This window comes from Aquarana catesbeiana, linkage group LG12, assembly GCF_042186555.1.
Source record: "Aquarana catesbeiana isolate 2022-GZ linkage group LG12, ASM4218655v1, whole genome shotgun sequence".
NCBI lineage: Eukaryota > Metazoa > Chordata > Amphibia > Anura > Ranidae > Aquarana > Aquarana catesbeiana.
In genome coordinates, this window is record NC_133335.1 from 70,401,805 (window position 1) to 70,428,435 (window position 26,631).

General features: G+C 41.5%; 1 protein-coding gene across 4 annotated transcripts in view; it reads left to right on the forward strand.

Moving 5' to 3' along the window:
• Positions 1–26,631, forward strand: part of IKZF3 (IKAROS family zinc finger 3) — a 187,439-nt gene that overhangs the window by 65,066 nt on the left and 95,742 nt on the right. For all 4 annotated transcript variants that reach the window (XM_073608017.1, XM_073608018.1, XM_073608019.1 and 1 more), the window contains exons 2-3: positions 20,011–20,064; positions 23,225–23,359. In XM_073608017.1, the coding sequence (XP_073464118.1) occupies positions 20,011–20,064; positions 23,225–23,359 (189 nt within the window). The remainder of the gene's footprint in view (positions 1–20,010; positions 20,065–23,224; positions 23,360–26,631) is intronic.

Here is a 26,631-nt window from a genome sequence, read left to right on the forward strand (position 1 = left end):
TCGTCGTACGTGTTGTACGTCACCGCATTCTTGACGTTTGGAATTTTCGACAAGATTTGTGTGACCGTGTGTATGCAAGACAAGTTTGAGTCAACATCCGTCGGAAAAAATCCATGGATTTTGTTGTCAGAATGTCCGATCGTGTGTACGGGGCATTAGGGTGCTACAGAGGGTACTGAGGGACAGCAGGAACACAAGTGCCAGCAGATGTTGATAGGAAAACGGGCAGCTGGGGATGGAGTTCTAAGGAAACTGGTGGAAGATCAGGACAGGAAGCTGTAGCTGGTAGCTGTGATCAGGAATGCAGCCAAGGTTAAAGAGGCACTCCACTTGCGCTGCAGGTTCAGGACGTTTGGCTTGTCAAACCTCTCAGCAGACATAAGGCAGAAGCATTCAGCAGAGTGCAGAGCAAGTACTGCAGACAGCCAGACGGGCACTTGAGCAGGATGGACAGCTAGGATCGGAGATAGAAACTGGGCCACAGTAATAGCCCGGGTCATCAACAGGCAGGCAGCAAGGTACCGAATCATAAGCAGAGCGAAGTCAAGAACAGAACCGGGGTCAGGAACTAATTAAGAAGCAGGATCCAAGATCCTGGTCAAGGGCAAGCCAGATGAGCAATAAGGAAAACACACAGGATAAACGCAGGATGCGGGGAACAGCTGAAAGACCAGTCAACACCCGAGCAAGGGCAGAAGCACCCTTAAATAGTCAGTTTGGCAGCAATGTGCACTATGAGCATGCGTGTGTGCACGCGTGTGCATTCCTGCGCTCATGCACATGCCTGGTCACCATTATGTGGGCAATGCCACGTGCATGCTCATTCCTGCTCACCAGACATCTCAGGAATTTTCTGACAGCATCCCTTGAAATCTCTCTTCCTCATTGTGTATCTGAGAAATACAATTCACAGCCTTTACAGAAACGGACATAACACACAAATAGTTCCTTCTTCCACTGTGTAATATCGCCAGTGTTGTTTTTTTATTTTTTGTGGTTGTAAAAAAGAGTTAAATATGGATTGTAGATGTTTTGCAGAAGACCATGTCGGCAGCTTTAAGGAAAATGCACTGTTCACACATCATACTGATACTGGCTGGTCTACATTTTTAAATTTAGTTTTCTCATAATATCTTTAGAAATATACAGTATTTCCAGTTAGATGGTGCCAGCATGAGGATGTGTGTGCATAGACATAAGATACAAAGATACATAAGATACAAAGTGGGACTTTCATAGGCACCAATATACAATAATCCTTAAGGGATACAGATAATCGCAGACAGAAAGAAATCTACTAATATGTTGTGTGTGTATTTAGTGTGAGAGACTTTCTTGTAAATGTATGCAGATCCTGTCACAGTGGCTGCAATTGATGGGCACAGTGGCAGCATTTGATGGGCACAATGATGGCATTTGATGGCACAGTGGCTGCAATTGATGGCACAGTGGCTGCATTTGATGGCATAGTAGCTGCGTTTGATGGGCACAGTGGCTGCGTTTGATGGGCACAGTGGCTGCGTTTGATGGGCACAGTGGCTGCGTTTGATGACACAGTGGCTGCATTTCATGGGCACAGTTGCTGCGTTTGATGGGCACAGTGGCTGCTTTTGATGGCGCAGTGGCTGCGTTTTATGGCACAGTGGCTGCGTTTGATGGCACAGTGGCTGTGTTTGATGGGCATAGTGGCTGTGTTTGATGGCACAGTGGCTGAGTTTGATGACACAGTGGCTGCATTTCATGGGCACAGTTGCTGCGTTTGATGGGCACAGTGGCTGCGTTTGATGGCGCAGTGGCTGCATCTGATGGGCACAGTGGCTGCGTTTGATGGGCACAGTGGCTGCGTTTGATGGCGCAGTGGCTGCGTTTTATGGCACAGTGGCTGCGTTTGATGGCACAGTGGCTGTGTTTGATGGGCATAGTGGCTGTGTTTGATGGCACAGTGGCTGAATTTGATGGGCACAGTGAAGCTGCAATTGATGTTTTTTTTCAGAATTTTTCAGTTTGTTTGCGGCCCCTCCAAAAATTTTGAGCACCAGCTGCCACTGATAGAATGTATTAAGATAAAAAAACCTTCTGCCTTTACAACCCCTTTTAGCTTAAGTGACTGTGTCTCAAATTTGTTAACGAGGTATTATTAAAATCTAAGTGAAGGAAGAGAAAACTTTGAGCTGCAGGTTGGACAGGTTGAGTAAGAAATCCATTGGTTAAATTGCAAAAATGGAAAAATGAGCTTGTCTGGGGCAGAAACCACTACCAATGGGCTACTGAAAATGAAACATTAACTAAAGAGGGAGTCCACCTAAACCGTCTAAAAAAAAAATATTAAAAGCCAGCAGCTACAAATACTGCAGCTGCTGACTTTTAATAAATGGCCACTTACCTGTCCCAGGGTCCAGCGATGTCGGCAGCCGACGCCGAGAACACGCTCGGTTCTCGGCAGCTGCCGCCGCCATCCTGAGTGAGGGAATCAGGAAGTGAAGCGTTGCGGCTTCACTTCCCAGTACCCTACTGCGCATGCGCGAGTCGCGCTGCGCATCATAACTGGTCCCCGCTATCTCCTGGGACCTGTGTGTTTCCCAGGAGACAGCGCGCAGGGAAAGGAAGAGGCATAGACTCCCATGGGAGTCTATGCCGGAAGTGGGTGCAAATACCTGTCTTAGACAGGTATCTGCACCCCCCTCCCCCCTGAAAGGTGCCAAATGTGACACCGGAGGGGGGGAGGGTTCCGAAAAGCGGAAGTTCCATTTTTGTGTGGAACTCCGCTTTAAATTCTAAAACCTGCGAGTCGTCACCAAGGGGTTATGTCCTAAGTGTGTGAAAACAACTGTGAAATATGAATGAGGAACTGTGAGGATCTGGGCTTCTTTTGCTGCATCCGTAGTTGGTGACCTGCAGAGAATAACTGGCATCTTGAACTGATAGTCCTATAACAGTATTTTGCAGTGCGATGCGATACCTTCTGGTCTACACCTAGATGGTCAGGGGTTCATTCAGCAGCAAGATAATGACTAGGGCTTTAAAGCATGAAATGACCAGCACAGTCTCCAGGCTTGAATCCCATTGCGCTGGTTGGGGGTCAACAGGACAGAAGGGGAAAAGCAAAGCAGCCCACAAATTAAACACATTTGTGGGAACTTCTGCAACAGTGCTGGGAAGAACTAACTGAAAAATATTTGATTTTTATTGTAGAAAGAATGCCACGTGTGCTCAGCTGTTATATCTGCAAAAAGGTGGCTAATTTAGCGAATCAAAAATTGTGATAAAATTATTATTACGTTTTTTTTTTTTAACTCCAGTTGCTTATTCTATGATTTAATTCCATCATATGTTAAGGTGGTAAATTCCATTAAAAACTGGAAAACTTGTGTTTTAAAACTTTTGACTGCTAATGTGTATATATTTGTATTTATTTTTCAGGCGGACCTGATCGGACTGTTCATTCACCCCTATGGAGGATGTCAGCAGCGACATGTCCGCTGCCATCCGCCGATTTCCGATCTGATCCGATCCTGTCCGCCACATCCAGATGGTTGGTGGTCCTATTTACTATCCGTCTGGTGGATCAGATTAGATGAAAACGAACAGGCGGTCTGTTTTCATCCGATCTCTCCATAGAGAAGAGCGGGAATCTGACAGGTCCGTCCCTGCTTAGCAGGGATGAACAGAGCGATCTCCGCTAAGCAAGCGTAGTCCGTCAAACGGATCTGCCCCATGTGAAAGGGTCCTTATTGTTTGCGTGTGCGTGTGCATGTAAACACAGGAAAAAAACAGCATTTATGGTTTTGTTGTCATGTGGTCAGCCTATATAGGCTAGTTCCAAATGTGGCAAACTACCCCTGGTTTTATTTTCTTATTGTTAAGGATTATTCCCTACCACCCATGATAATTTTGTTAGATATTAGATGTAGATCCACTGATGTAGAAGTGGAGTTTGATGAGCAGGGTCAGCCCCTTGGTTTCTTTCTTTTCCAAAAATGTTTATTGGAATTTTCTCAAATACATCCTTATGCCGCATACACACGATCGCACATTCCAACAACAAAATCCATGTTTTTTTCCCGACGGATGTTGGCTCAAACTTGTCTTGCATACACACGGTCACACAAATCTTGTCGGAAATTCCGAACGTCAAGAACGCGGTGACGTACAACACGTACAACGAGCCGAGAAAAAAGAAGTTCAATAGCCAGTACGGATTTTGTTGTCGGAAAATTTGAGATCCAGATCTCAAATTTTGTGCGACAGAAATTCCAATGGAAAATGTCCGATGGAGCCTACACACGGTCGGAGTTTCCGACAAAAAGCTCCCATCGAACATTTTCCGTCGGAAAATCCGACCGTGTGTACGAGGCAAAAGAGTACGAAAACTGTGAGTGTGAACATGACATAGACATCAGAGTACAGAGTCATATACAAAAAGAAGGGTGTATGACATTCGGCAAGTAATCGGCAGTGTCCTAGAAGTTAAACATTATCATGGCATAGAGTTCAAAAAGCCAACTTGTAACTGAGAAGATGCATTTGAAGTAGTACATGGTGTGCCTAAACAAAGCTTAATATACAACTTTTCAAACAATGATATGTAACTGGTTTCACGTTCCGATTACGGATGATCACAAGAAGTTTTTGGTCTCCTAAAAAGAGTCTATAGACTACCTCACTATGGGACTAGGAAGAAAGGAGGGTGATAGGGAAACGTGCTTATGAAGTACAAATGTGCTGGGGTTGCAACTGAACAACATGGAATGGAAGGGCTTAATCCCAGAAGGGTAGGTTAAAGTCCTGTCATAATTGGGAAACGTGGATATAATTACAGAAAGAAAAGAAAGAAATAGGAGCAAGGAAAACTCCTCACTGTTTCCGTCTTTCATGAAAATTTGTCCAGATTTAGACAACCACCTGGGTGTTAGTTGTGGCATGACCACACAGAGCGAGTAATGGAAGTCAAGCCAGCATGCCCATGTGAAGGTAAATTTGGAAGGGTCATCTCGCGCTACACTAATTAGTTCCTCCATCTCTGTTGTCTGATGAATACGATGATACCAATCTGTGCACATAGGGGGCAGTATTGGAGCCCTAATGTAAAGTGATGCATCTTCTGGCAGCATTTACCAGATGTAAAACCAGTGATTTCTGGTAAGCGGATTTTGGTAAGGAGGTGTGGTGCAATAAGTACTGTGCAGGGGTGAAATCAAGAGTGTATGTGGTTATTTTGGCTAAGCCCCTTGGTTTCTTATAGTAAACATTTTGAAAACTCCAATAGTGAGAAATCCCTGCCATAACCCCCCCCCCCCCCAGAGTAGTACAGTGTTACTATGGTGATTCTGAACTACTCTGATGAAAGTATGAAAAAAAAAGAAGAAAAAAATGTTTATAAAAAGGAAAGAAAAATGTTAAAAAAATTAAACAGAAAATGAATATATTTTTTTTTAACAAAGTCAGTATCCCTGACCACCGCCACACCAGTCCTATAGGGACGCTATACTGCACTGGTGACAGTATGAAAAAATTATAATTTTATTTAATTTCTTCATTTTCCAAAAAGTTGTGACATAAAATTACAACTTCAAAAGACTTGCCTTGCCTCTTACTAAATACCACAGATTGTGTACTTTCCAAAAAGTGGGACTACTCATAACACAGAGGACTCGTAAATAGCCCCAAGAGTTATTAAAGTAGAATTAAACCCTCTGCCTTTTCAACCACTTCCTGCTCACCCACAATAGGTTTACTGTGGGTGGGTGGCAGCTGCAGGCCAAGTGGAATACCTTTATGCCCCGACACATGCGCACTGGCGTACCGCTTCCACACCAACTGTGTTCACCAACTTCAAAAAGCTCACCATGCCTCTTACGAAATACCGCAGACTGTCTACTTTCCAAAAAGGAGTAATTTGTGGGATATTTGTACTATCCTGGCATTTTAAGGACCTCAGTACATCAGAATTGATAAACTTTTAAATATATATACAATAGTTTGTAGACGCTATAACTTTCACACACTTATTGGGATTTTGTTTTTACCAAAGACATATAGCAGAATACATTTTGGCCTTATTTATGAAGAAATGAAGACATTTGCTTTTATTGGATGTTTTATAACAGAATGTAGCACAGTGCTGATAAGCAAAAATGGTCTGGTCATTAAGGATGGTAAAACCTTCTGGAGGTCATGTGGTTAAGCTTAACATTATGAACTCATTGATGTGTAAAATAAACATTCCCAAATAAACAGTTGAAATTCTTACTCTAGCACTTGCTGTTTACAATTTTCCATGCTGTTGGTTTCTGCTCTCTCATTGTTGCCTTCCTGAACATCTGGTCTTCACAGGAAATAGTGGACAGTGCAGTCTCCAGGTAGTCTGTTGAGGAGGGAGGAGTGAAGGACAGGGGAGTGTCTTGGCATCCTAGACTACAGATCTGTGGGGGAGATTTACTACTGGAATATTCAGAATCTGGTGCAGATGTGCATGGTAGCCTTCAGCTTGTTCAATTGAGCTTTGACAATAAAACCTGAAAGCTGTTTTTTCTGCAGAGCTGCACCAGATTTTGCATGCTCCAGTTTTAGTAAATGCCCCCTGTGTGTTTATGTTGATGCACACAGTGTAAGGTGACACAACTCTAGTCCCTGCATGCAAGGGTGACTCCATACGGCACTGCAAGAGAAAGAAGCCACCCTTAACCACCTTGATCACCACTGCAATTTTTATTTTTTGCGTTTTAAACAAAAAAAAGCGACAATTTTGAATAAAAACAATATTTTTTACTTTTTGCTATAATAAATATCCCTCAAATTAAAAAAAAAAATTTCTTGCTCAGTTTAGGCCGATATGTATTCTTCTACATAATTTTGGTAAAAAAAAATCGCAATAAGCGTATATTGATTGATTTGCACAAAAGTCATAGCGTCTACAAAATAGGGCATAGATTTATGGCAAATTTATTTATTTATTTTTTTTTTACTAGTAATGGCGGCGATCTGCGATTTTTATCGGGACTGCGACGTTGTGACAGACAGATCGGACACTTTTGACACTTTTTTGGAATCATTGACATTGCTATAAAAATGCACTGATTTCTGTATAAATGTCTTTGGCAGGGAAGGGGTTAACACCAGAGGGTGATCAAGGGGTTAAGTGAGTTCCCTAGGTGTGTTCTAACTGTGGGGGGGATGGGATTGACTAGGGGAGGAGACCGATCAGTGTTCCTACTTAATAGGAGCACACAATCTGTCTCCTCTCCCCTGAGAGAACCGGGATTTGTGTATTTACACACACAGATCCTGGTTCTTGCTCAGCGATCTTGGGTGCCCGTCGGGGACAAGCTGTGGGTGCACGCGCGCCTCCTGGGGCGCACACCCGCCTGCTAAAGCTTCTTAAAGAGCCGACATACAGCTACGATAGCTCGCGCAGGGGAGCCAACCTGCTGCAGTATAACTGCAGTGGCTGGTCGGGAAGCAGTTAAAGAGGAAACCTTGGGCAGCAGCCATGGCACCAACCTAAAGAGAAACATAAGCAAAGATTAAGAGATAAAGAAACTGCATGCTGAGTAAGTGATTAAATCAGCTAAAAGTACTTAAAAAACAAAGGCAATAAAGCTATTGTGTTCTCACCAGGAAAACAGAGTGATTATTGCTAGCAGCTATAGCCACTGGCTGTAATCACATCCCAAAAATCAGACATGCTGGTTGTACCCAAGTCAATCAATGGATCGACTTGGGTACAGTACAATCTGCCTGCCGATACATGGTTTGAATCTCGACTGGTCCCTGTTGAACGGCTGAGATTCGAACTGTCTATGGCCACCTTACAAGTAGAAGTCCACCCTAACACTAAAAACTCTACATCTACAGACATCCACAATCTAAGAATAACCTATCTAACCCTGTAAAGAAGAAATCAGTATACATACCTTCTTTGAAGCCAATCCGATCCCATGCTAAGGTGTCAGCTGCGACTTTGCTGTGGAGGCGGGTGCAGAGAAGGCAGCCGACAATAGAAGCCCCACAGTAAGTTTATGGGTGACGTCACTTCCCATTCATATCACAGCCGTTGTCGGATGTGTCCTCTGCAGAGCTTGGAGACCAGATTGGATCGACTTCAAAAAAGGTATGTATATTGATTTCTTCTTTACAGGGCTAGATAGGTTAGTGTTAGATCGTGGCTGTCTGTAGATGCAGGGATTCTAGTGTTAGGGTGGACTTACACTTTAAGTGTTTATTATGCCAGTCAGATGATTTTAAACTGACCCTTCAGAATTTGTTTAATTAAAGGAAAATAGTAGGGTTGGACCGATATCAGTATCAGTGCCGATACTAAGCATCTCAAAGACATCAGTTTCAGGTATCGGAGCATTTGCACCAGTGCGGTGCGATTTGAGCCTATACAAAATAAATGGGCTTAAATCGCACTGCAAAGAAACGTATGCGATTTGAATAGGAAGGCGGTGCAGTTTCCCCCACCGCCCCTGTGTGAACCCAGGCTTGTCATAGTGACTTCAGCTTGGGTTCACACAAGAGCGGTGTGGGAAATCGCATGCCATTCGGACAGGAATCACACCACATTCCTGTTCAAATGGCATGCGATTTGAGCCCATTCATTTTGTATGAGCTCAGATGACACCGCAAAGATATCAGTACTCGGTAGTGGCTAGGTAGTACTTGTACTTGTACTCGATTCGGTGGTAAAAAAAAAAGTATCGGTGCAACCTTAGAAAATAGGTTGTAATGCAATCAGTGAATGGGGGAGAGTCTGATCAGTCACAGAATTCTCTCCCCCATTCACAGGTTGTGTTACAGGCAGTGTAATCAATGAAAGGCTTTTCTCAATGAGGGAGGAGGAAGGAGAGGGCGGGTCCACCCGTCCCCTCAAACCATCTGTACTGTCGTTCTGCCTGAAGACCTGAAGCTTTTAACCATTGCAGCGCTGGACGTTCACAGACAGGAAGAAGACAGGCATCCCAGCAGTGACAATTCTCCTGGTTCACCTTTGTTCTGGTAAGTGATGTGACAAAAGCTGTGAGATTTTTTTTCTTTAGCTAAACGTCAGCTTTAAGGATTAAAAAAAAAAAAAAAAACCTGCAATAAATTGCTTTTTTGTTTCACGGTTAATTACTTTTTAAGTTACCGGGGTATGAGTTAACCTCCAAACATTCTACAGTTGAATGTAGAAATGTAGGCTGGGAGACCACAGTTTCACACTTTTGGCTCTTCAGATGCATTGTTCGTAGTGTGGAATAACCTCAGCACAAACCTAACGTGCGACACATTTGGTGATGCTTTTTGTGGGTTCTTGCCTTCCTTGTTTTTTTATTAAATTTTTGAAGATGTTGGAATTTTAAGATGTAATTCATTATACATATTTTCTTTCATCCGGTGCTGTGGGTTCTTGGAAACAACGCTTCTTGCGAAAAGTTGTAACACATGGGCTGTTTTATTGTCTGAAAGAAACCAGTAGTAGATCCGTTGCTTTGACATTGGATCAATTGAGGTAGTTTAGACATCTTGCAGACTGTGAAATAGACCAAATGGAGAAAGTCCTTGAAATAGTCTCATATTAAATTAGAAGGGTTTTCTTTTCTATTTGGTCCAGGATCTGGCTGTGTTAGGATAACCCCCTAGGCGCTCTACCTGGGGGGGGGGGAGATTACCTTGCCAGCACGCTCCCGAGTCCAGTATTCAGCGTCCATAGACGCCGAATGCAGGACTCGGCCCCGCCCCCTGGTGGCGGCGTCATTGGATTTGATTGACAGCAGTGGGAGCCAATGGCTGCTCTGCTATCCATCTATCCAATCATCAGCCGAGAACCTCCTGGCAGAGAGACGGCGCATCCCTGTGGGACAAGTTTGAGGGTTCAGGTAAGTAAAACGGGGGGGGGGGAGGGGCACTGACAGGTGTTTTTTCACCTTAATGTATCCTATACATTAAGGTGAAAAAACACGTACCTTTACAACTCCTTTAAAAGAGAAGTTCAGGATTAAAAAAAAAAATAAAAAAATTATACTTACCTAGGTGGATGCTGCATATGCCCCCCACTTGCTCTGCAGTTAGAACTGAGCGATCAAACACTGCTGATTACTCAGTTCGCTCTGAGCAGAGAACCATGACTGTCAGGGTGCATTCACACCTGAGCGATTTCAGATCGTAAAACGCCAGAAAAAATGCCCGAAAAATGCCCAACAAGCAAAATCCCATTCATTTAAATGGCACCTGAGCGTTTGGTCACCTGAAGCAAAATGCCTGAAGCTCAAAAAAAAACACGGGTTTCTTTTTGGGAAGATTGCAGGTGTTTTTCTGCTTTTTGCATTGGTGACCTTTTGACCTGTACAAAAACGCGGTAAAAATTGCGGTAAAAATGCACAACTTTCCGCCTGAGACGAAACGCTCAGGTGTGAATGCAGCCTAAGTCAGTGGCTCTCTGCTCTCCTGTCCTCCTGTCCAGCGCTAACTTGAGCACTGGACTGTGGAGGGGGTGGGAAAGGCTGGCTCAGGCTCTCAGCAGATCGCTGAGAGGCTGAGCCAGGTACCAGTCCGGGCTTCTGGGCGGATACCGACCATATGGTTGGGATCTTTCCTGAGCCTGGACTGGCTGAGTGACATTAACCGACAGCTGGTTTTAGCCCACTGTTGGCTGAAAATGGGTCACAGGAGTGCAGAACGAATTAAACTCCTGTGATCCATAGAACTTCTCCTTTAATCAAATAAAAACGTAACTGCTGCGCTTGTAGGAAATATGCACAGTCACTAAAATAAGCTGCAAGCACAATATTGATGAAGGTCAACACAAGTAAATAAAAAGGATAAAGGTGCAGCGCTGAACATTAAATCTAAAATTCATAAAAGTCCACGAGGAGAATAGTTCACAGGAGATGTCCAAAAAAGGGGTTCTGAGATTAAAGTGCAGCTGAATAGCACATAAGTGAGGAAACTAGCACCCAATCACACTGCCTCTGTATAATATTCCAGGTAATACAATCGTATCCTTCAGAGCTCCTCTGCTGCCACTTCCAGCAACGTCTCTTCTCTACTTTCTCCCTAGCAGAAATCTTAAAGCGGTATTAACCCCCCCCCCAAAAAAAAAAATATGTAATACATTGCAGCTTACCAATGTTTACATGTGGTGGCTGCACCAGTTTTCTATTTTAGGCCCATTTTATTTCACCTGGCCAGTGACACACTTTCTGTCTTAGGTTGTCTGCATTCTGGATGAAGTAGTAAAGGCTTTGGACAGCAACATTGTCAGTCTGGAGAGAGGGTGTGTTAAACTATCAGGTTTTGATGCACTTGACTATTAAATTGAAGCTTAGCTCCAGATAACACTTTAACAAGTAGTTACAGCAATTCATTTTTTTTCCTTTTAGGATAAAGGTTTTACATAAATGAATAAAAACTGACTATTGTAAGAACCCCTGTCAATGGTAAATGGATTGTCTCAACCTGCGAATTGCTACTTTGCTTAGACAGCTTAGTCTGTTAAAGTAAGTTGAAACATAACAGACTTAACGCCACTGCTAGGTTCCGTCCTACATGCGTTTTGTGCTAATGGCCCCAGGAAACACCAGTTAAGACAAAACGCGTGTAGGGCGGAGCCTAGCACTGATGCCATCACATCCACCAAAGTGAGCGGAGTGGTGGTTTGTTTGAAACTTGTATACCACACTGTCTTGTGAGTAGTTTTACCCTACTTTTTAAATAAAGGGGGCACCAAGTTTGCCACAATATGGAGATTTTGATGTGCTTTCTTTACTGAATGCTGCTGGTTTCTCTTGATGCTAGAAACCATTGTCTGAGGAAGTGCTTAAATTAAATTAAATACAATTATTTAAATTACTTAAAAAAAAATAATTGCAGTAATTAGGAGAGAAGTATGGTCAAAGCTTTTTTGGTCATACTTCTCTTCTGGGTCACAGGAGTGCACTTACTTTTGCTCTTCTGTGACCCAGAGTGAGCCTATAATGGGCTACCACCTGATATCAGCTGACTTGACAGAGCCACTCCAGGCTCTGGAAGTATCCCAACCATATTGTCGGGATCCACCCATCTGCCTGATTGGCAGCTGGCTCCTCCACTCAGCACCCGCCCCCTCTCCAGCCTGGCCATCCAGTGAGCTGAAGGGGAAGAGCAAAGAGTGGTGACTGATAGTCACCGCTCTCCACTCTGAGCCGACCAAGAACTGGGCTATCGGCGGTCATGTGATCACTCAGTTCTCAGGCTTAGAGCTGACCTGGGACAGTTGTAGCACCAGACCGATGCTGCAGCATAGAGGTGAATATGTATGTTTGTTTTTATATAATCCAAACTTTTCCTTAAAGTCTATTGGCTGCTTTGCTTCCAGTTCTTATCTATGAAATGTTGCTATTATGAGTTTTTCTGTGCTTTCTTGCCTTCTGACAGTAGCAGACCCATATATTCATCATAAAAGATTTACATAACATTACAGAGGAAATACGATGAGGTATATAAGGAGTGGTACTCAATATTCATTTAAATAATTGGCCTGAAGACTGTAAATGTTTAGCTTCACAAGAAGTTGCAGCGGCTTTGATGTGTATTGGGTCTTCCAGTGTCTTCCTTGGTTATGAAAAACATCTGAAGACAATTCATAAGAAGCCGCAACTTGAAGTTCAAAAATATGCAAATACTTTGCATCAGTGCATCCTTCCCAGTAAATTTGCACGTTCATTTTTTTTTCTATTTCATATTCGTATCTGCTATTTTTCACCTCTAAATCATAACATTAATGCAGGATTACTTGACTGCGAAAGCTTTATCTATACCCAGATAAACTTGTCAGTATTTTTATACTTTGTTTTCAGATATATACTGTAGGTTCCAGTTTCTGCAGCAAAGACAGATTGACCTTGATGGATACTGTAGGATTTGGCTGAACTTTAGCCGGTCTATTCATTTTAGGTATACATTTGAAATAAATAAGCTTTAAAATCAATCTGTCATGAGACAGCCATAGTGCTCCAATCTCCTTCTCAAAATGCCTGGGCTGTTATGTCAACCTACTGGCTTACTCTCTGCATCACTGACCTGGGGCAAGTATTCAGACCAGGGAAAAGTTAGACGTCTAAAGGCGTTATATTACTAAAGTAACAGAGAAATACAAAGATGAAATACTAATAAAAAAATATACAAGGATTTGTATTTCATTAAATCCATTTACAGTACACAGCTCTGGCACATCCGCGTGTGGTAGGGCAGAAACCCTGCAGTACAAATGATTGGCTCCTTGTGTTAATTCACCTTCCTTAGTCTGAGCTTTGCTGTACAGGGATTGCAAGAAGCTGATACCAGGTCAAATTCAGGCACTTATGCTGCTTGCTCTTCGAAAAATACACTTAAAGTGGTTGTAAACCCTAGGACAAAAAAAAAAAAAAAAACCTGCATGACAAAGGCATAATGAGCTAGTATGCATAGCATACTAGCTAGAGCTGCACGATTCTGGCTAAAATGAGAATCACGATTTTTTTGCTTAGAAGATAGATCACGATTCTCTCACGATTCTCACGGCGTAACATCATGTTTCACATTAAAACAAAAAAATTGGGCTAACTTTACTCTTTCGTTTTTTTTTTTTTTTGTTTTTTTATTCATTGAAGTGTATTTTTTCCCAAAAAACTGCATTTAAAAGACCGCTGGGCAAATACAGTGTGACATAAAATATTGCAGCAATTGCCATTTTATTCCCTAGGGTCTCTGCTAAAATATATATAATGTTTGGGGGTTCCAAGTAATTTTCTAGCAAAAAATATTGATTTTTAACTTAAGAAAGAAGTGTCAGAAAAAGATTTAGACTTTAAGTGGTTAAACTTCCTGCATTTACAGTTGTTTAAAAACTTGGCAGGCTGCCTTGATTGTTTATTTACACAGAAGTTCTTTCCCTTTGATCTAAGAAGGAAGCTTAGTTACAATGTTTCAAGTTGAGACTTGGCAGAATGCCTGGATGCTTTTTTTTGACAGCTGAGTGAGCAGATAAAGTCTCTCCACTTGTTTATATGAAAGAATCGAGAGATCGTCAGGGGAGGTGAATCGAGATCACGATTTTTTAACGATTAATTGTGCAGCTCTAATACTAGCTCATTATGGATTACTTACCTGAGATCGGAAGCCCCTGCAGCCGTCCTCGTACACCGCTCCCGCGCCCGACATCGCTCCCGGATTTACTTATGAGTATCGCGGGCTCCGACGCTGTGATTGGCTGGAGCCGTGATGACGTCACTCCCGCGCTTGCATGCGGCAGCCACCGGTAACGGCACAACCACTGAAGCAATGGCACGTACGTGCCATTGCTTCAGTTTGCTTTAGTGCGCGTGTCGATAATGTCGGCACATGCAAATACAGGGGATATCTCCTAAACCATTCAGGTTTAGGAGATATCCAGGGTAGCTACAGGTAAGCCTTATCTGTAGCAAAAAGTGTTTTGTAAGGATTTACAACCACTTTAAAGATGAAGCCTGGACAAGTGTAATACATGTACTGTACTATACCTGGCCAATCCCCGTGGAAGCTGGAAATCACTATAGTAGGTAACGCTAGCTTCTGGATCCTGTAGCAAGTGGCTGCTCTGCTGTTTAATAAGCACAGGAGGATGCTTGTTTGGCATATAGGCCATTCAGAGAACACTTTGCATTTTGTCAATGAATGCAAAGTGTTTCCCAATTGGATGAGGTGGAAATTATGACATCACTGTGCTGGCAATGTACCTTATCCAATAAGAGAACAATTTAGGAAAATCTTGAACAGTAACAAAGCAATAAAAAGCTAATTCTATCCTTTCCCTATTCTACTGTCTACTAGAGCTGCACGATTCTGGGAAAAATGAGAATCACAATTTTTTTGCTTAGAATAAAGATCAAGATTCTCGCGACGTAACATCATCTTTCACATTATACAAAAAAATTGGGCTAACTGTACTGTTTAGTTTTTTTTAATTCATTAAAGTGTATTTTTGTCCAAAAAAAATGCATTTGAAAGACCGCTGTGGAAATACAGTGTGACATAAAATCTTGTAACAACCACCATTTTATTCTCTATGATCTCTGCTAAAAAATATATATATATAATGTTTTGGGGTTCTAAGTAATTTTCTAGCAAAAAATAATGATTTTACCTTGAAACCAACAAGTGTCAGGAAAAGGTTTACTCTTTAAGTGGTTAAACTTCTCTCATTTACAGACCGAAGTTCATTCCTTTGATCTAAAGAACAAAACGTTACAATGTTTACAATTAGCTCAGCGCTGAAGAATGTTGTGAAACTTGGCAGGCTGCCTGTTTTTTGGGGGTTTTTTTGACAGCTCTCGGGTTGAGCAGAGAGCTCTGCATAGAATCAGGAAAATGCTTTAAGATCCCAAGGGGGAAAGAATTGTGATCTTGATTCTTAATGATTAATCGTGCAGCTCTACTGCCTACTAAGTGTTTTTTTCTTTTGGAAATTTCTCCTAACTTCCTGTCCCAATGGCGACGTTAACTGGGACACAAAGAAAGGGGATATCTCACCACCAGTGCAAAGAGCAGCAAAAACTGATAGAAGTTTTATCTTGCACAGTCAGTAGACCATTTTAGATGCAGATGGGCACAAATCAGGGGGAATGAGCATTCCACAGAGAGATTTTCTTAAAAGTTCCTGACCAGAGCTTGACAGTTCAAAAGATGTTAGCTCATGCATATGCAAATCTATTCTCTCTCTTGAATGTATGAATAAAATAGTTTTGATTTCCATTTGGTGTGTTCTGGGTGAATGCTAAGTGGTCTACAAAGGAAAAAATGGGATGGTCAGGGAACAAGTTGCTGGGAGTAGCTATGTTTCAAGAGGGTAGTGTGTGTGGCTTTGTCCTTTCGGATTTATAATAAGGAGTATCCCATGGGAGATATGTGGTCAATAAAGGATTGATCCTCTATTATGCCATACCTTCCTTTGTGTTTAGTGAAGCAAATTAAAATGTGTCTTATTCCACGTGTTATACTTTAATATTGGAAGTTAATGAATTCCCAGTAAGAATTTGCCCTCTTGAAATACAATCCTCCCTCCGTGCTGCCAAATAGACCTCACTTTTATTAGTACCCTCGTATGTCAACTGCTTTCTAACTTTAACTCCCTACTTCGTCTCCCAGTGTCTTAATTGGTCAACTCATGCACTGCCAGCTTGGCCCACACTAACTATTTAAAGTGACCTGAAAACCCCTCTTCTTCTTTAAAGGAGAAATAAGGGAATAAAAAAAAAATGTACATAATCACCTCAATGTTGCAGCATCAGTCTGATGCTGCAGCTGTCCCCCACCTGCTCCAAGCCGGAGGACTGAGTGATTAGATGACCATTGATCACTTAGGTCTTAGTCCGCTTGGAGGGGAGAGCAGTGACTATCACCGCTCTCCACTCTGCCCCTCCAGCTCTCACTGGAGAGCCAGGCTGAAGAGGGGACAGGCACAGCTGGCTCCAGCTCTAAGCACATGGATGTCAATCAGGCAGCTGAGTGGATCATGACAGTAGGGGTAGCCTGACAGCCTGGAGCGACTCTGTGATGTCAGCTGAAAGTAGCTTTAGCTTCTGGGTCATAGGAGCTCAAAAGTAAGCGCACCCCTGTGACCCAGAAGAAGAGTATGCTCAAAAAAGCTTTTGGCTAAACTTCTTTTTTAATCTCCCCCTCTCTACTGGCATCTTTCTCTCCCCTGTAAAACATGCACTGGTCATATTAATACTTAAAAAAACCCCACCACTCAGAACATATTAAGACTCATCTCCTTGCTCCCATTTACCTCTCAACTTCTAGAATGCCTAGTCTACAGGCATCTAAGCTGCTCCCTTACTAATAACAAGCTTCTTGACCCCCTACAATCTGACTTCTGCATACAGAACTCCACTGAAACTGCCTTACTAACCTCTAAAAGCAATGGCCACTAGTCTGCACTCAAACTATTAAACCTTTCTTCTGCTGTTGATATAATTGAACTCAAAAAATGTCCCTCATTTGGCCTTTACATTTTTCTCTTTCCTGGTTCACTTCCTAACTATCTAAGCACTCCTTCAGTGTCACCTACAACTCCAACTCCTCCTCTCCTTTTCCTCTTTCCGTAGGCTACCCTGAGGCTGTCAGCTTTCCCATTCAGTCTCCTCGCACATCACTGATTTACTAACTGACATGTCAGTATGGATATCACATCGTATGAAAGCTAAATCTTTCCATAACTGAGCTCATAATATTTCCTGCCCCCAGCCCCACCCACTCCCAGCTTTTCTGGTTCAGTCATTTTTATTATGGTTTTTAAACATAACCAAATGAGCAACAAAATTGCCCACTCAGGAGCTAAGGAAAGAACATCAAATAACACATATATAAATAATAATAAAAAAATATAAAACACAAGGAGGTGCCAGTGGAAATCAGAACAGAGTAATATATTAAATAATAGGGGAGTCCAAATGGAGAACCCCAAAATGTAGTTCCATATAATCCAAAAGGTGGGTTTCCAACTTTTCCATTAAAATCCAGAGTACAACTATCAGACCCTTGTCTTATGCCAGGACACGTGGTTTAATCCTGTACTCTGACTTCTCCTCCTCTCCTGGCCCCATAGTCAATCTCTTTCTAAATCTTGTCACCTTCACCTCAGTAACATTTCCAAAATATGCCCATTCTTAAGCAATTACACCACCAAATTTATTCACTCTTTGTTATCTTTCACCTTAACTACTGCAACTCCATCCTCGTTGGCCTACGGCACTCAGCAAGGGGGGAGAAGGCTCATCAAGGGACCCGAGAAGAGGAGGATCTGGCCTGTTCTGTGCAAAACATGCTTTTTATTTAAAACAGCTGATCTCTCTCTCCTCCTCTCCTCCCCTCCCCTGTCAGAACAGGTATCTACCTTGTTTACATAGGCAGATCCCCGTTCTGCCTCTCTTTACCGCGATCGCGGGTGACCGGTCAACATGGAGTCCGGCGGTCATGCGCTCACGGTATCTAATGCACAGACCAATGTACAGGTACGTTGGTTCGCGCAGCCGGGCTGCCCTGCCGCAGTATATGTGCGGTTGGCGGCCTGGAAGTAGTTTAAGTGGAATTCTAGCCTATGTTCAAACTAGTTCATTCTCTGAAAAGTTATTCTTGGCGGATTTCTATTCAGAGTGTGGCTAAGCCATCTGTAAGTTGTCTACCTTTAAAAAAAATTTGTCAAAATTTTGTGTATGCCCACATTGCCATCTGATAGTTAGGTCCATATATATTTGGACACAGGCACAATTTTCATACTTTTGGCTCTGTACGCCACCAGAATAAAATTAAAAAGAAACAATCCAAATTAATTTGAAGTGCAGACTTTCAGCCTTAATTCAAGGGGTTGAATTGAAATATCAAGTAAAAACTTTAAGAACTGCAACCATTTTTATACACAGTCCCCCCATTTTCTGGGGCTTAAATTTAATTGGACAGATAAATATAATCATAAATAAAATGTTAATTTTTAATATTTTGTTGAGAATCCTTTACTGGCAATGACTGCCTGAAGTCTGGAACCCATGGACATTACCAAGGACTGGGTTTCCCTCTTTCTGATGCTTTGCCAGGCTCTAACTGCAGCTGTCTTCAGTTGTTCTTTGTTTGTGGGTCTTTCTGCCTTTATTTTTTCCTTCAGCAACTGAAATGCATGCTCAATTGGGTTGAGATCAGGTGATTGATTTGGCCATTACAGAATATTTCGTTACTTTTCCTTCAAAAGCTCCTGTGTTGCTTTTGCAGTGTGTTTTGGATCATTGTCCACCTGCACTGTGAAGCGCCGTCCAATCAACTTTGCTGCATTTGGCTGAATCTGGGCTGACAGTATATCTCTAAACACTGCAGAATTCATCCGGCTACTTCTGTCTTCTGTCACATCATCAATAAACACCAATGACCCAGTGCCACTGGAAGCCATGCATGCCCATGCCATCACACTGCCTCCATCATGTTTTATAGATGACGTTGTGTGCTTTGTATCATGAACTGTTCCAAGCCTTCTCCACACTTTTTTCTTCCTGTCATTCTGGTACAGATTAATCTTAGTTTTATTACCTCCAAAGAATGCTTTTCCAGAACTGGTCTGGCTTTTTAAGATGTTTTTTGGCTTTTCTATTCTTCAGGCTTATGAATGGTTTGCACCTTGTGGTGAACCCTCTGTATTTGCTCTCATGAAGTCTTCTCTTGTTTGTAGAGTTTGACAATGATACGTCCACCTCCTGGAGAGTGTCCTTCACTTGTCTGGATGATGTGAATGGGTTTTTCTTTACCATAGAGAGGATCCTGTGATCATCCACCACTGTTGTCTTCCATGGATGTCCAGGCCCTTTTTTATGTTGCTGAGCTCCCCAGTGCATTCTTCTTTCCTCAAAATATACCAAACTGTTGATTTGGCCACTCCTAATGTTGCTGCTATCTCTCTGATGGATTTGTTTAGCTTTTGAAGCCTTACAATGGCCTGTTTCACTTGCATAGACAGCTCCTTTGAATGCATGATCAACTCCAGACCTTTTACCTGCTTAATTGATGAAGAAATAACGAAGGAGTGACCCACACTTGGCCATGAAACAGCTTTTGATTCAATTGTCCAATTACTTTTGGTCCCTTGAAAAAAGGGGGGTGGCTATTCTTAAGAGCTGTAATTCCTAAACCCTTCCTCCAATTTGGATGTACATACCCTCAAATTAAACCTGAGCATCTGCACTTTCAGTCCATATCTATTATATAACTATAGCCTGAATATGTTTTAGTAAATACCTGAAAAAATCTAAAATTGTGCCTGTGTTCAAATATATATGGACCTAACTGTACATCTTAAAGAGAATTGTGTATGTCTTTTGCCATTCGTTGGTGGCCCAAGACTGTAAAAAGAAAGTTTAGGCAATGGGATGGCCATTGTGCTGCAGTCTCAACTCTCAACCTAGGCTGGAGCATGCCTTTAATTTCAAATTGATATTATGAGGATTATGTGCTGTTTTATGCCTTTGTTGAACATTTGTTGATTTTTCTTTTCAGATGTGGATACAAGTATGGACTCAGTCAACAGCCAGGACCAGCCTCAACCTGCAGGTAAAACAATTCTAGTGTCGTCTTAATTTGGATTTGTGTTTGGCATCACAGCTTGGCCTCCCCGGTCTAATGTATATTAGAAGTGTTTTCTTTGTGGGCAGTTGAGGTAACATATAATATAGAAGGTGATTTCTTTACATATACGAGGAGTTGATTGTTCAAAAAGCAAGTTTCTGTACATCATAATCAACTTTACAAAGAACTATTTATGCAGCATTAAAAATTTACTTTGACCCAACTGTTTATCTTACATCGGGTATATAAAACACCTGTACAATTACATCATTGGGTTACAAGGGACTTTCACCTGTGTCCTAAATGTTCTAGGGACCATGGGAACCAAGTACACATGTTACAGAGATGCCAAAGTTAACTAGCTACTGGCATTATCTTAACAGTTATTGGCACCATCGTACAATGTAAAACCCTTTTCATGCTTCTTGGATGCACTAGATGCGGAGATGTATCAATAGACCAAGCTCATAGCAACAACAAGATTGTTATATATGGCACATAAATTGGTTGTATGTCAGTGGATGTCCCCTAACCCACCCACAAAGAAAATGGGTATAGAGTAGGTGAACTCTACCTTGGTGTGTGATAAAGTGATGTACCAATGTCGAAATTCACCTAAAAAATTTGTCTAAAGTTGGCTAGAAACCACAGGGCTTGCCCCACCACAACTGATATTGAACAGATTGCTTCAAACATGATGGCGTATCTTCTTATTAGTAACATTTAGGGGTAACAAGTAGGGAACTAGGAGTGAAAAGAAATATGCTATGTAGCACTATAATGTACATTGTTTTTTAGAGAGAGATTCACTACACCAATAGGCAAGCTTTGGAGTTGTTACACTGTAACCTGTTGTTGAGAAGATTAGGAAAATAAAATGTATTACTTTTTGGTATATCACTTTGTGTTAATGCACACTATATGGAATAAATACTTGGAACTGTACCTACCTTAATGTTTGTACATTTCTTGTGTGTGCGAATCTTTGATTTTCAATAAAAAGTATTTGATTAAAAAAAAATAACTTTGACCATTCAGAAGTCATTAAAGCTGTAGTAATCACCACTTGGTGACTTGTACCTGCAGGTAAGCTTATAATAAAGCTTACCTGTACATACAAGGAATATCTCTTAAACGTGCACTGTTTAGGAGATATTCACTATTTCTTCAGCCTCTGACTGAGTATGCCATTCCTTCAGAGTGCTGTGCCGCGATGTGTGGGACATCATCGCGGCTCGGTCGTTCAAATGGCTGGATCCATCGAACCCAGAAGGATGACCAAGTGAAGATGGAAGCCCTTTCAGCGGTGACAGCACACCGCTGGAGTGCTTCATATTAAGGTGAATCTTTCATAATGTGCTAGTATGTGATGCATACTAGCACGTTATGCCCTTAACTTGCATGGGAATGTTTTTGTTAATTTTCTTCAGACTTTACTTCCACTTTATTGTAAGAATTCATGTTCTGTATCTAATGCAAAAATGTCTTTCTTTGTTGGACATAAATATTGAGAAGTCTTTATTGTAGGAATTCTAGTTCTATATCTAAAGCAAAAACATTTTTTTTCTGTAGGACACAGTTAAAAACACTTCAGATGTATGCTCTAGACTGGCTTTGGCACAGAGCAGATAGAGCAGTCTACCTATATCTATATATGTACATATGTATCCCTTTAGGAGTCACATGTTTTCATTGAGGACTTTACCTAAGCCTCTCTCTTCCTGACAGCTACCATTAAGCTATGATTAAAGTGGTTCTAAAGACAGAAGGTTTTTTTTTTTAATCTTAATGCATTCTATACATTAAAGGGGTTGTAAAGTCAGAAGGTTTTTTATCTTAATGCATTCTATACATTAAGATAAAAAAACTTTCTGTGTGTAGCAGCCGCCCCAGCACCCCCTAATACTTACCTGAGCCCCATCTCTGTTCAGGGATGTCCACGAGTTCCTCGGCCGTCCGGGACTCTCCTGATTGGCTGAGACACAGCAGCGGCGCCATTGGCTCCCACTGCTGTCAATCAAAGTCAGTTAGCCAATCAGGAGAGAAAGGCGGAGGGGCCGAATCAGGGCTCCGTGTCTGAATGGACACAGGGAGCTGTGGCTCGGCTCGGGTGCCCCCATAGCAAGCTTCTTGCTGTGGGGGCACTCAACAGGATGTGATGTGGAGAGAACACACTTTTTGTTATCTCAGAATCTTATTGGACTGGGCCCTGGAGCCCAGAGGCTTTGTAGAGCTCTGGGTGGGACAAAGCCTCCATTCCCATGTCCACATATTACCTGGCAGCCAGACCACATTATTAGTTTCAGCAATGCACAGACATTTATATATGTGAGCTGCATGATGATGAGGGCTCTCTGCTATGTGAGTATGCTGCTGGATGAAAAGGCTGAGTGCTGACAGAACTTTCAGTGAAAAGTAGTGACATCATCGGTGTGTAGCCCTTTTTTGTTTTCTGTACGGAGCCTACATGAAGTGTGGACAAGCTCTTACGACGGGCACACAGCATGCCCATGGCTAAGGGGAAGATTGGAAAGTGGAGCAGTGGGGTTTCCTTTGGATAGTTCTGTGACAATGAAACATAGGTGTTGCATGCACACTGTCCACAATCCTGGCTGCAAGTGCCTCACAATATTTTATTTTAGACATTTATTTAGACATTCATTTACTGGCATGCAATGTAAAAAAACAGCATAGCATATGTGTTTGCATACTACTGTAGTTTATCTACGGACATTCTCCATTGCACTTTGCAGAATGTGAATGAATATGTCTGAAGAATATGTTAACGCCCCTGAAGGAGCTTGCAAACTCTTTCTATACCACAGTCACACACAGTAGGGAGAAGACAGTTACCAGTAAGTTTTTGAATTGTAAGAGATGATCAACCTGGAGAAAATGCACAAAAACACATACAAACTTCATGTAGACTGTCCTTCATTGAAGTCACAACTAGGAGGTCAGTGCTGCAAGACAAATGGTCAACATTCATAAATCAGTGACTTAATGGTCATTTTTTTTTTCATACAAGAATCCTGAATTTCCTCTGTAATTGGGTAACTTTTCTGTTCTAGGTGAATCTTGCAGTATTTTATTTTTTCCTTTCATACTCTGCTGTACTGCAGTTTATTTCCTTTAATTTTTTCAGATCTGAGTGTTTGTTCTTCAAAGAGAATCACAGAAACAGACCTGCATGACTCTGTATACTCACAACATAAGGAGGAAGAAGAGGCGCAATTCCAAAGATTAGACCAGGAGGATCTTAATGGAGAAGATAACAATGGTAAAGTGTAAACTGGTTTTACTATGCACACAACACATGCGTACTCTTCTTTTCCGATAATTTTCTATTGGTTTTCAACACAGTCGTAGAAAGTACAAAGCAGATCATAGGTGCTCTAGCACTGTACATCCTTAAACATGACCCAAGATTTCCAACATATCCTCATAGTACCTGCTCAGGAGCATCACCCTATTAACAAACCTATTCCCATGTGTCTGAGATAAAAGGAAGTGGCAAAGTTGAGTAGTAGGATAACAATGAGAAAAACCCCTGTTGCAAAAAGGTATGTGGCAATCAGTACGAAGGTACAGGTATAAACCGTAGCCCACATGGGCAAATAACATAAACATAAGGGAGAAAAAACTAGGAGAAAGACAAGTAGAGAAAAGGTAAGGATAAGAGAAAGTATAGAAAGAGACTTATCTCATCTCTCTCTTCATCCAGCGAGTCCAGTCAGTTATGCCATTCAATGTTCTCCTGAAGGGTAATATATCCAAGGGTCCCATATTTTTTCAAATAGAGAAATGTTTTCTTGTAATGTAAAATCTAACAATATGGTGCGCTGTTCCTTTAAACATACACTATATTACCAAAAGTATTCGGGTGCCTGCCTTTACATGCACCTGAACTTGAATGGCATCAGTCTTAGTCTGTAGGGTTCAATACTGAGTTGAATAATTAAACAAGTACACCAACACAGGATAGTGCTGTGGGTGTACGCAAACATGGTACACAGTGTCAATATTGAGTTGTCCCACCCTTTGCAGCTTCAACTCTTCTGGGAAGGCAGTCCACAAGGTTTAGGAGTGTGTTTATTTGAATGTTATTGACCATTCTTGCAGAAGCGCATTTGTGAGTTCAAGCACTGATGTGAACGAGAAGGCCTGGCTCGCAGTCTCTGCTCTAATTTATCCCAAAGGTGTTCTAGCGGGTTGAGGTGCAGGCCAGTCAAATTCCTCCACCCCAAACTCGCTCATCCATGTTTTTATGGACCTAAAGTGTGTAAAGTGTGGACTTTCTGGAGCACTGATATTTCAATATGGCTAAATTTGAGAGCACATTGGTCACTGGATGTTTTTTTTTTTTAATCAAAATAATTTTTTCTAATGTTTATTATAATTTTTGTTGTCACAAGCAATCTTAAGGTTGAATTATTTATCACGCATTTTTGCACAGTAATTTGCAGTATATATGTTTAAAGGAACATCACATCATATTTTTAGATTTTAATTCGTTTTTAAAGTGGTTGAGTACACTTGTTGGGTGGTCGTGGTAGTTCCAGGCATGCAAACAATTAAAATGTAATCTGTATATTCAGTTAACATTTATTTTAGTTATTTAGCAGCACAGGAGTTTATCAATATAATTTTATATCTGATAATATAGCCAACATTTTTTCATGTATCATTATCCATGATAGCTTCAAGTGAATCATAAGGGAATGGGATAGGCAAGGACCTCCATGATCTAACAATTGCTACCTTGGTGGCCAGGAATATGAATGAAGTCAGTTTGTTGGTGTGTCTTGGGCCCTCTGTTACTGGTTGGCCCAGTGGGGCTTGGCATGGGGACTTTTTTGAGATGTCTGGGTCTGAAAATATATAAAATTATAGACTTGGAGGCAAAATCTCCTGACCCTCGGCCATGGCCACCAAATGTGGTGCCTGTGCCCTCCTGTCTGCAACCCGTAAAACACTTAGGGGAGGCACCTGGGACATATGATGCAAGTTTGGTAGGTACCATGTACCAACATAACAGTACTTTATAGTTAGCTTTATTTATAGAGGTTTTTATTAAAGACTTGGAGGTCCTCTGTACCAGTTTGTGCCTCTGTAGGTGATCATCCAGGTCCTCCTCCCACTTCACTATGTAAGGTAATTTATCCATTATTGAAGTAAGAATAGAATATATCACAGAGGTCTGGGATCTTATTGATTTTTTTTACATGTTCCATTGCAGACATGGTAGTCATGTTAGAACTACATGATAATCTCTCAAAGTGCTGTATCTGTGCATAGAGAAAGTATTCAGTGGCAGGTAGCTGGTGGTTATTTTGTAAAGATTGTCTCAACAAGATACCCTGTGTACTCTCCTTTTGTTCCTAATCAAGTGTTCCAGACAACCAATTGCAAGAGTCTGCAAATATATGGACATCTGGAGGGTTGCCAATTATGTTGTTTTAGATATAATTCTGAATACGGTCCTGTTTTGGAAGAAAACGTAAGATGTCTTTATCAGCCACCTCAGTACACTGTGGCCGTGATTGTTTTTTTCATTCTGCAAATACTGGTTGCCGTGATTGGTTACTCTTCGGTACTTTTTGTCACTCACCAAGAACAGAGTAAGCAGATAAGCACTTAAGAATAAACTCTGATTTTCCTTATATGCATATATATTTCATTTCTGTTACTTAGAAAGTATTGAAGCCAACTGATCTCATCATAATAGGCAGGCAAATAACATTTCAGAAGGGGCACAGCAATGGCAGCTCCCATAGTTCTCTTATTAATTTGGTTTACTTTAAAGAGTGCCAAATAGTGCTTAGGTCAGGCCAATATTAATTCCATTAAAACTGGAATATTAGCATGCATTTAGGTCAGGCCAATATTAATTCCATTAAAACTGGAATATTAGCATGCATTTAGTGCATTTTAATATACCTTACATGCTATTGCAGACCTCAAGATCATTGTGATGCAACTAGAAAAATAGTGAAGACAATACAGTTTCTGTACTTTAAGCAAAAATGGCAATCATCCCAATTTAAAATTTGTTTTTAAAAGCAAGGTGCAAATGGAAAGGCGTTGCAAACAGCAGACAAAGCAAAATGTATTTTCCGTCACACTTTCCAGCTAGCCAGCTAAAAAAAATAAATAATAATTTACAGCATTTAATCGTTTTAATTAAAAACAAAGGTTGTAGTTGCATAACATTTGCAAATATATGTGGAAGCCTTACTGCCTTGTCAATACCTTTTGTACAGTGTGGGTTACTGCACTTCACATATTTTCATCATTGCTACGTGGCTAAAAAGCTAATACAGCTGGATGATCATTGTAGGGCAAAATATTCTAAATATATTGTGCATTTGGTACCTAGCGTGTCCATTCTGCCAATGTTTGTACTTTCCCCAAACCTTATTAGCGTAGAATATTAGCCTGTCCTGTTCTTGCAGAATCAGCTCTTCCTGCCACAAGCCACTCACAACTCCTCACCCTCGTCTGCTGTGGGTATGGCGCTCTTTCTTCATACGTCGCCACCCACTCTCCACC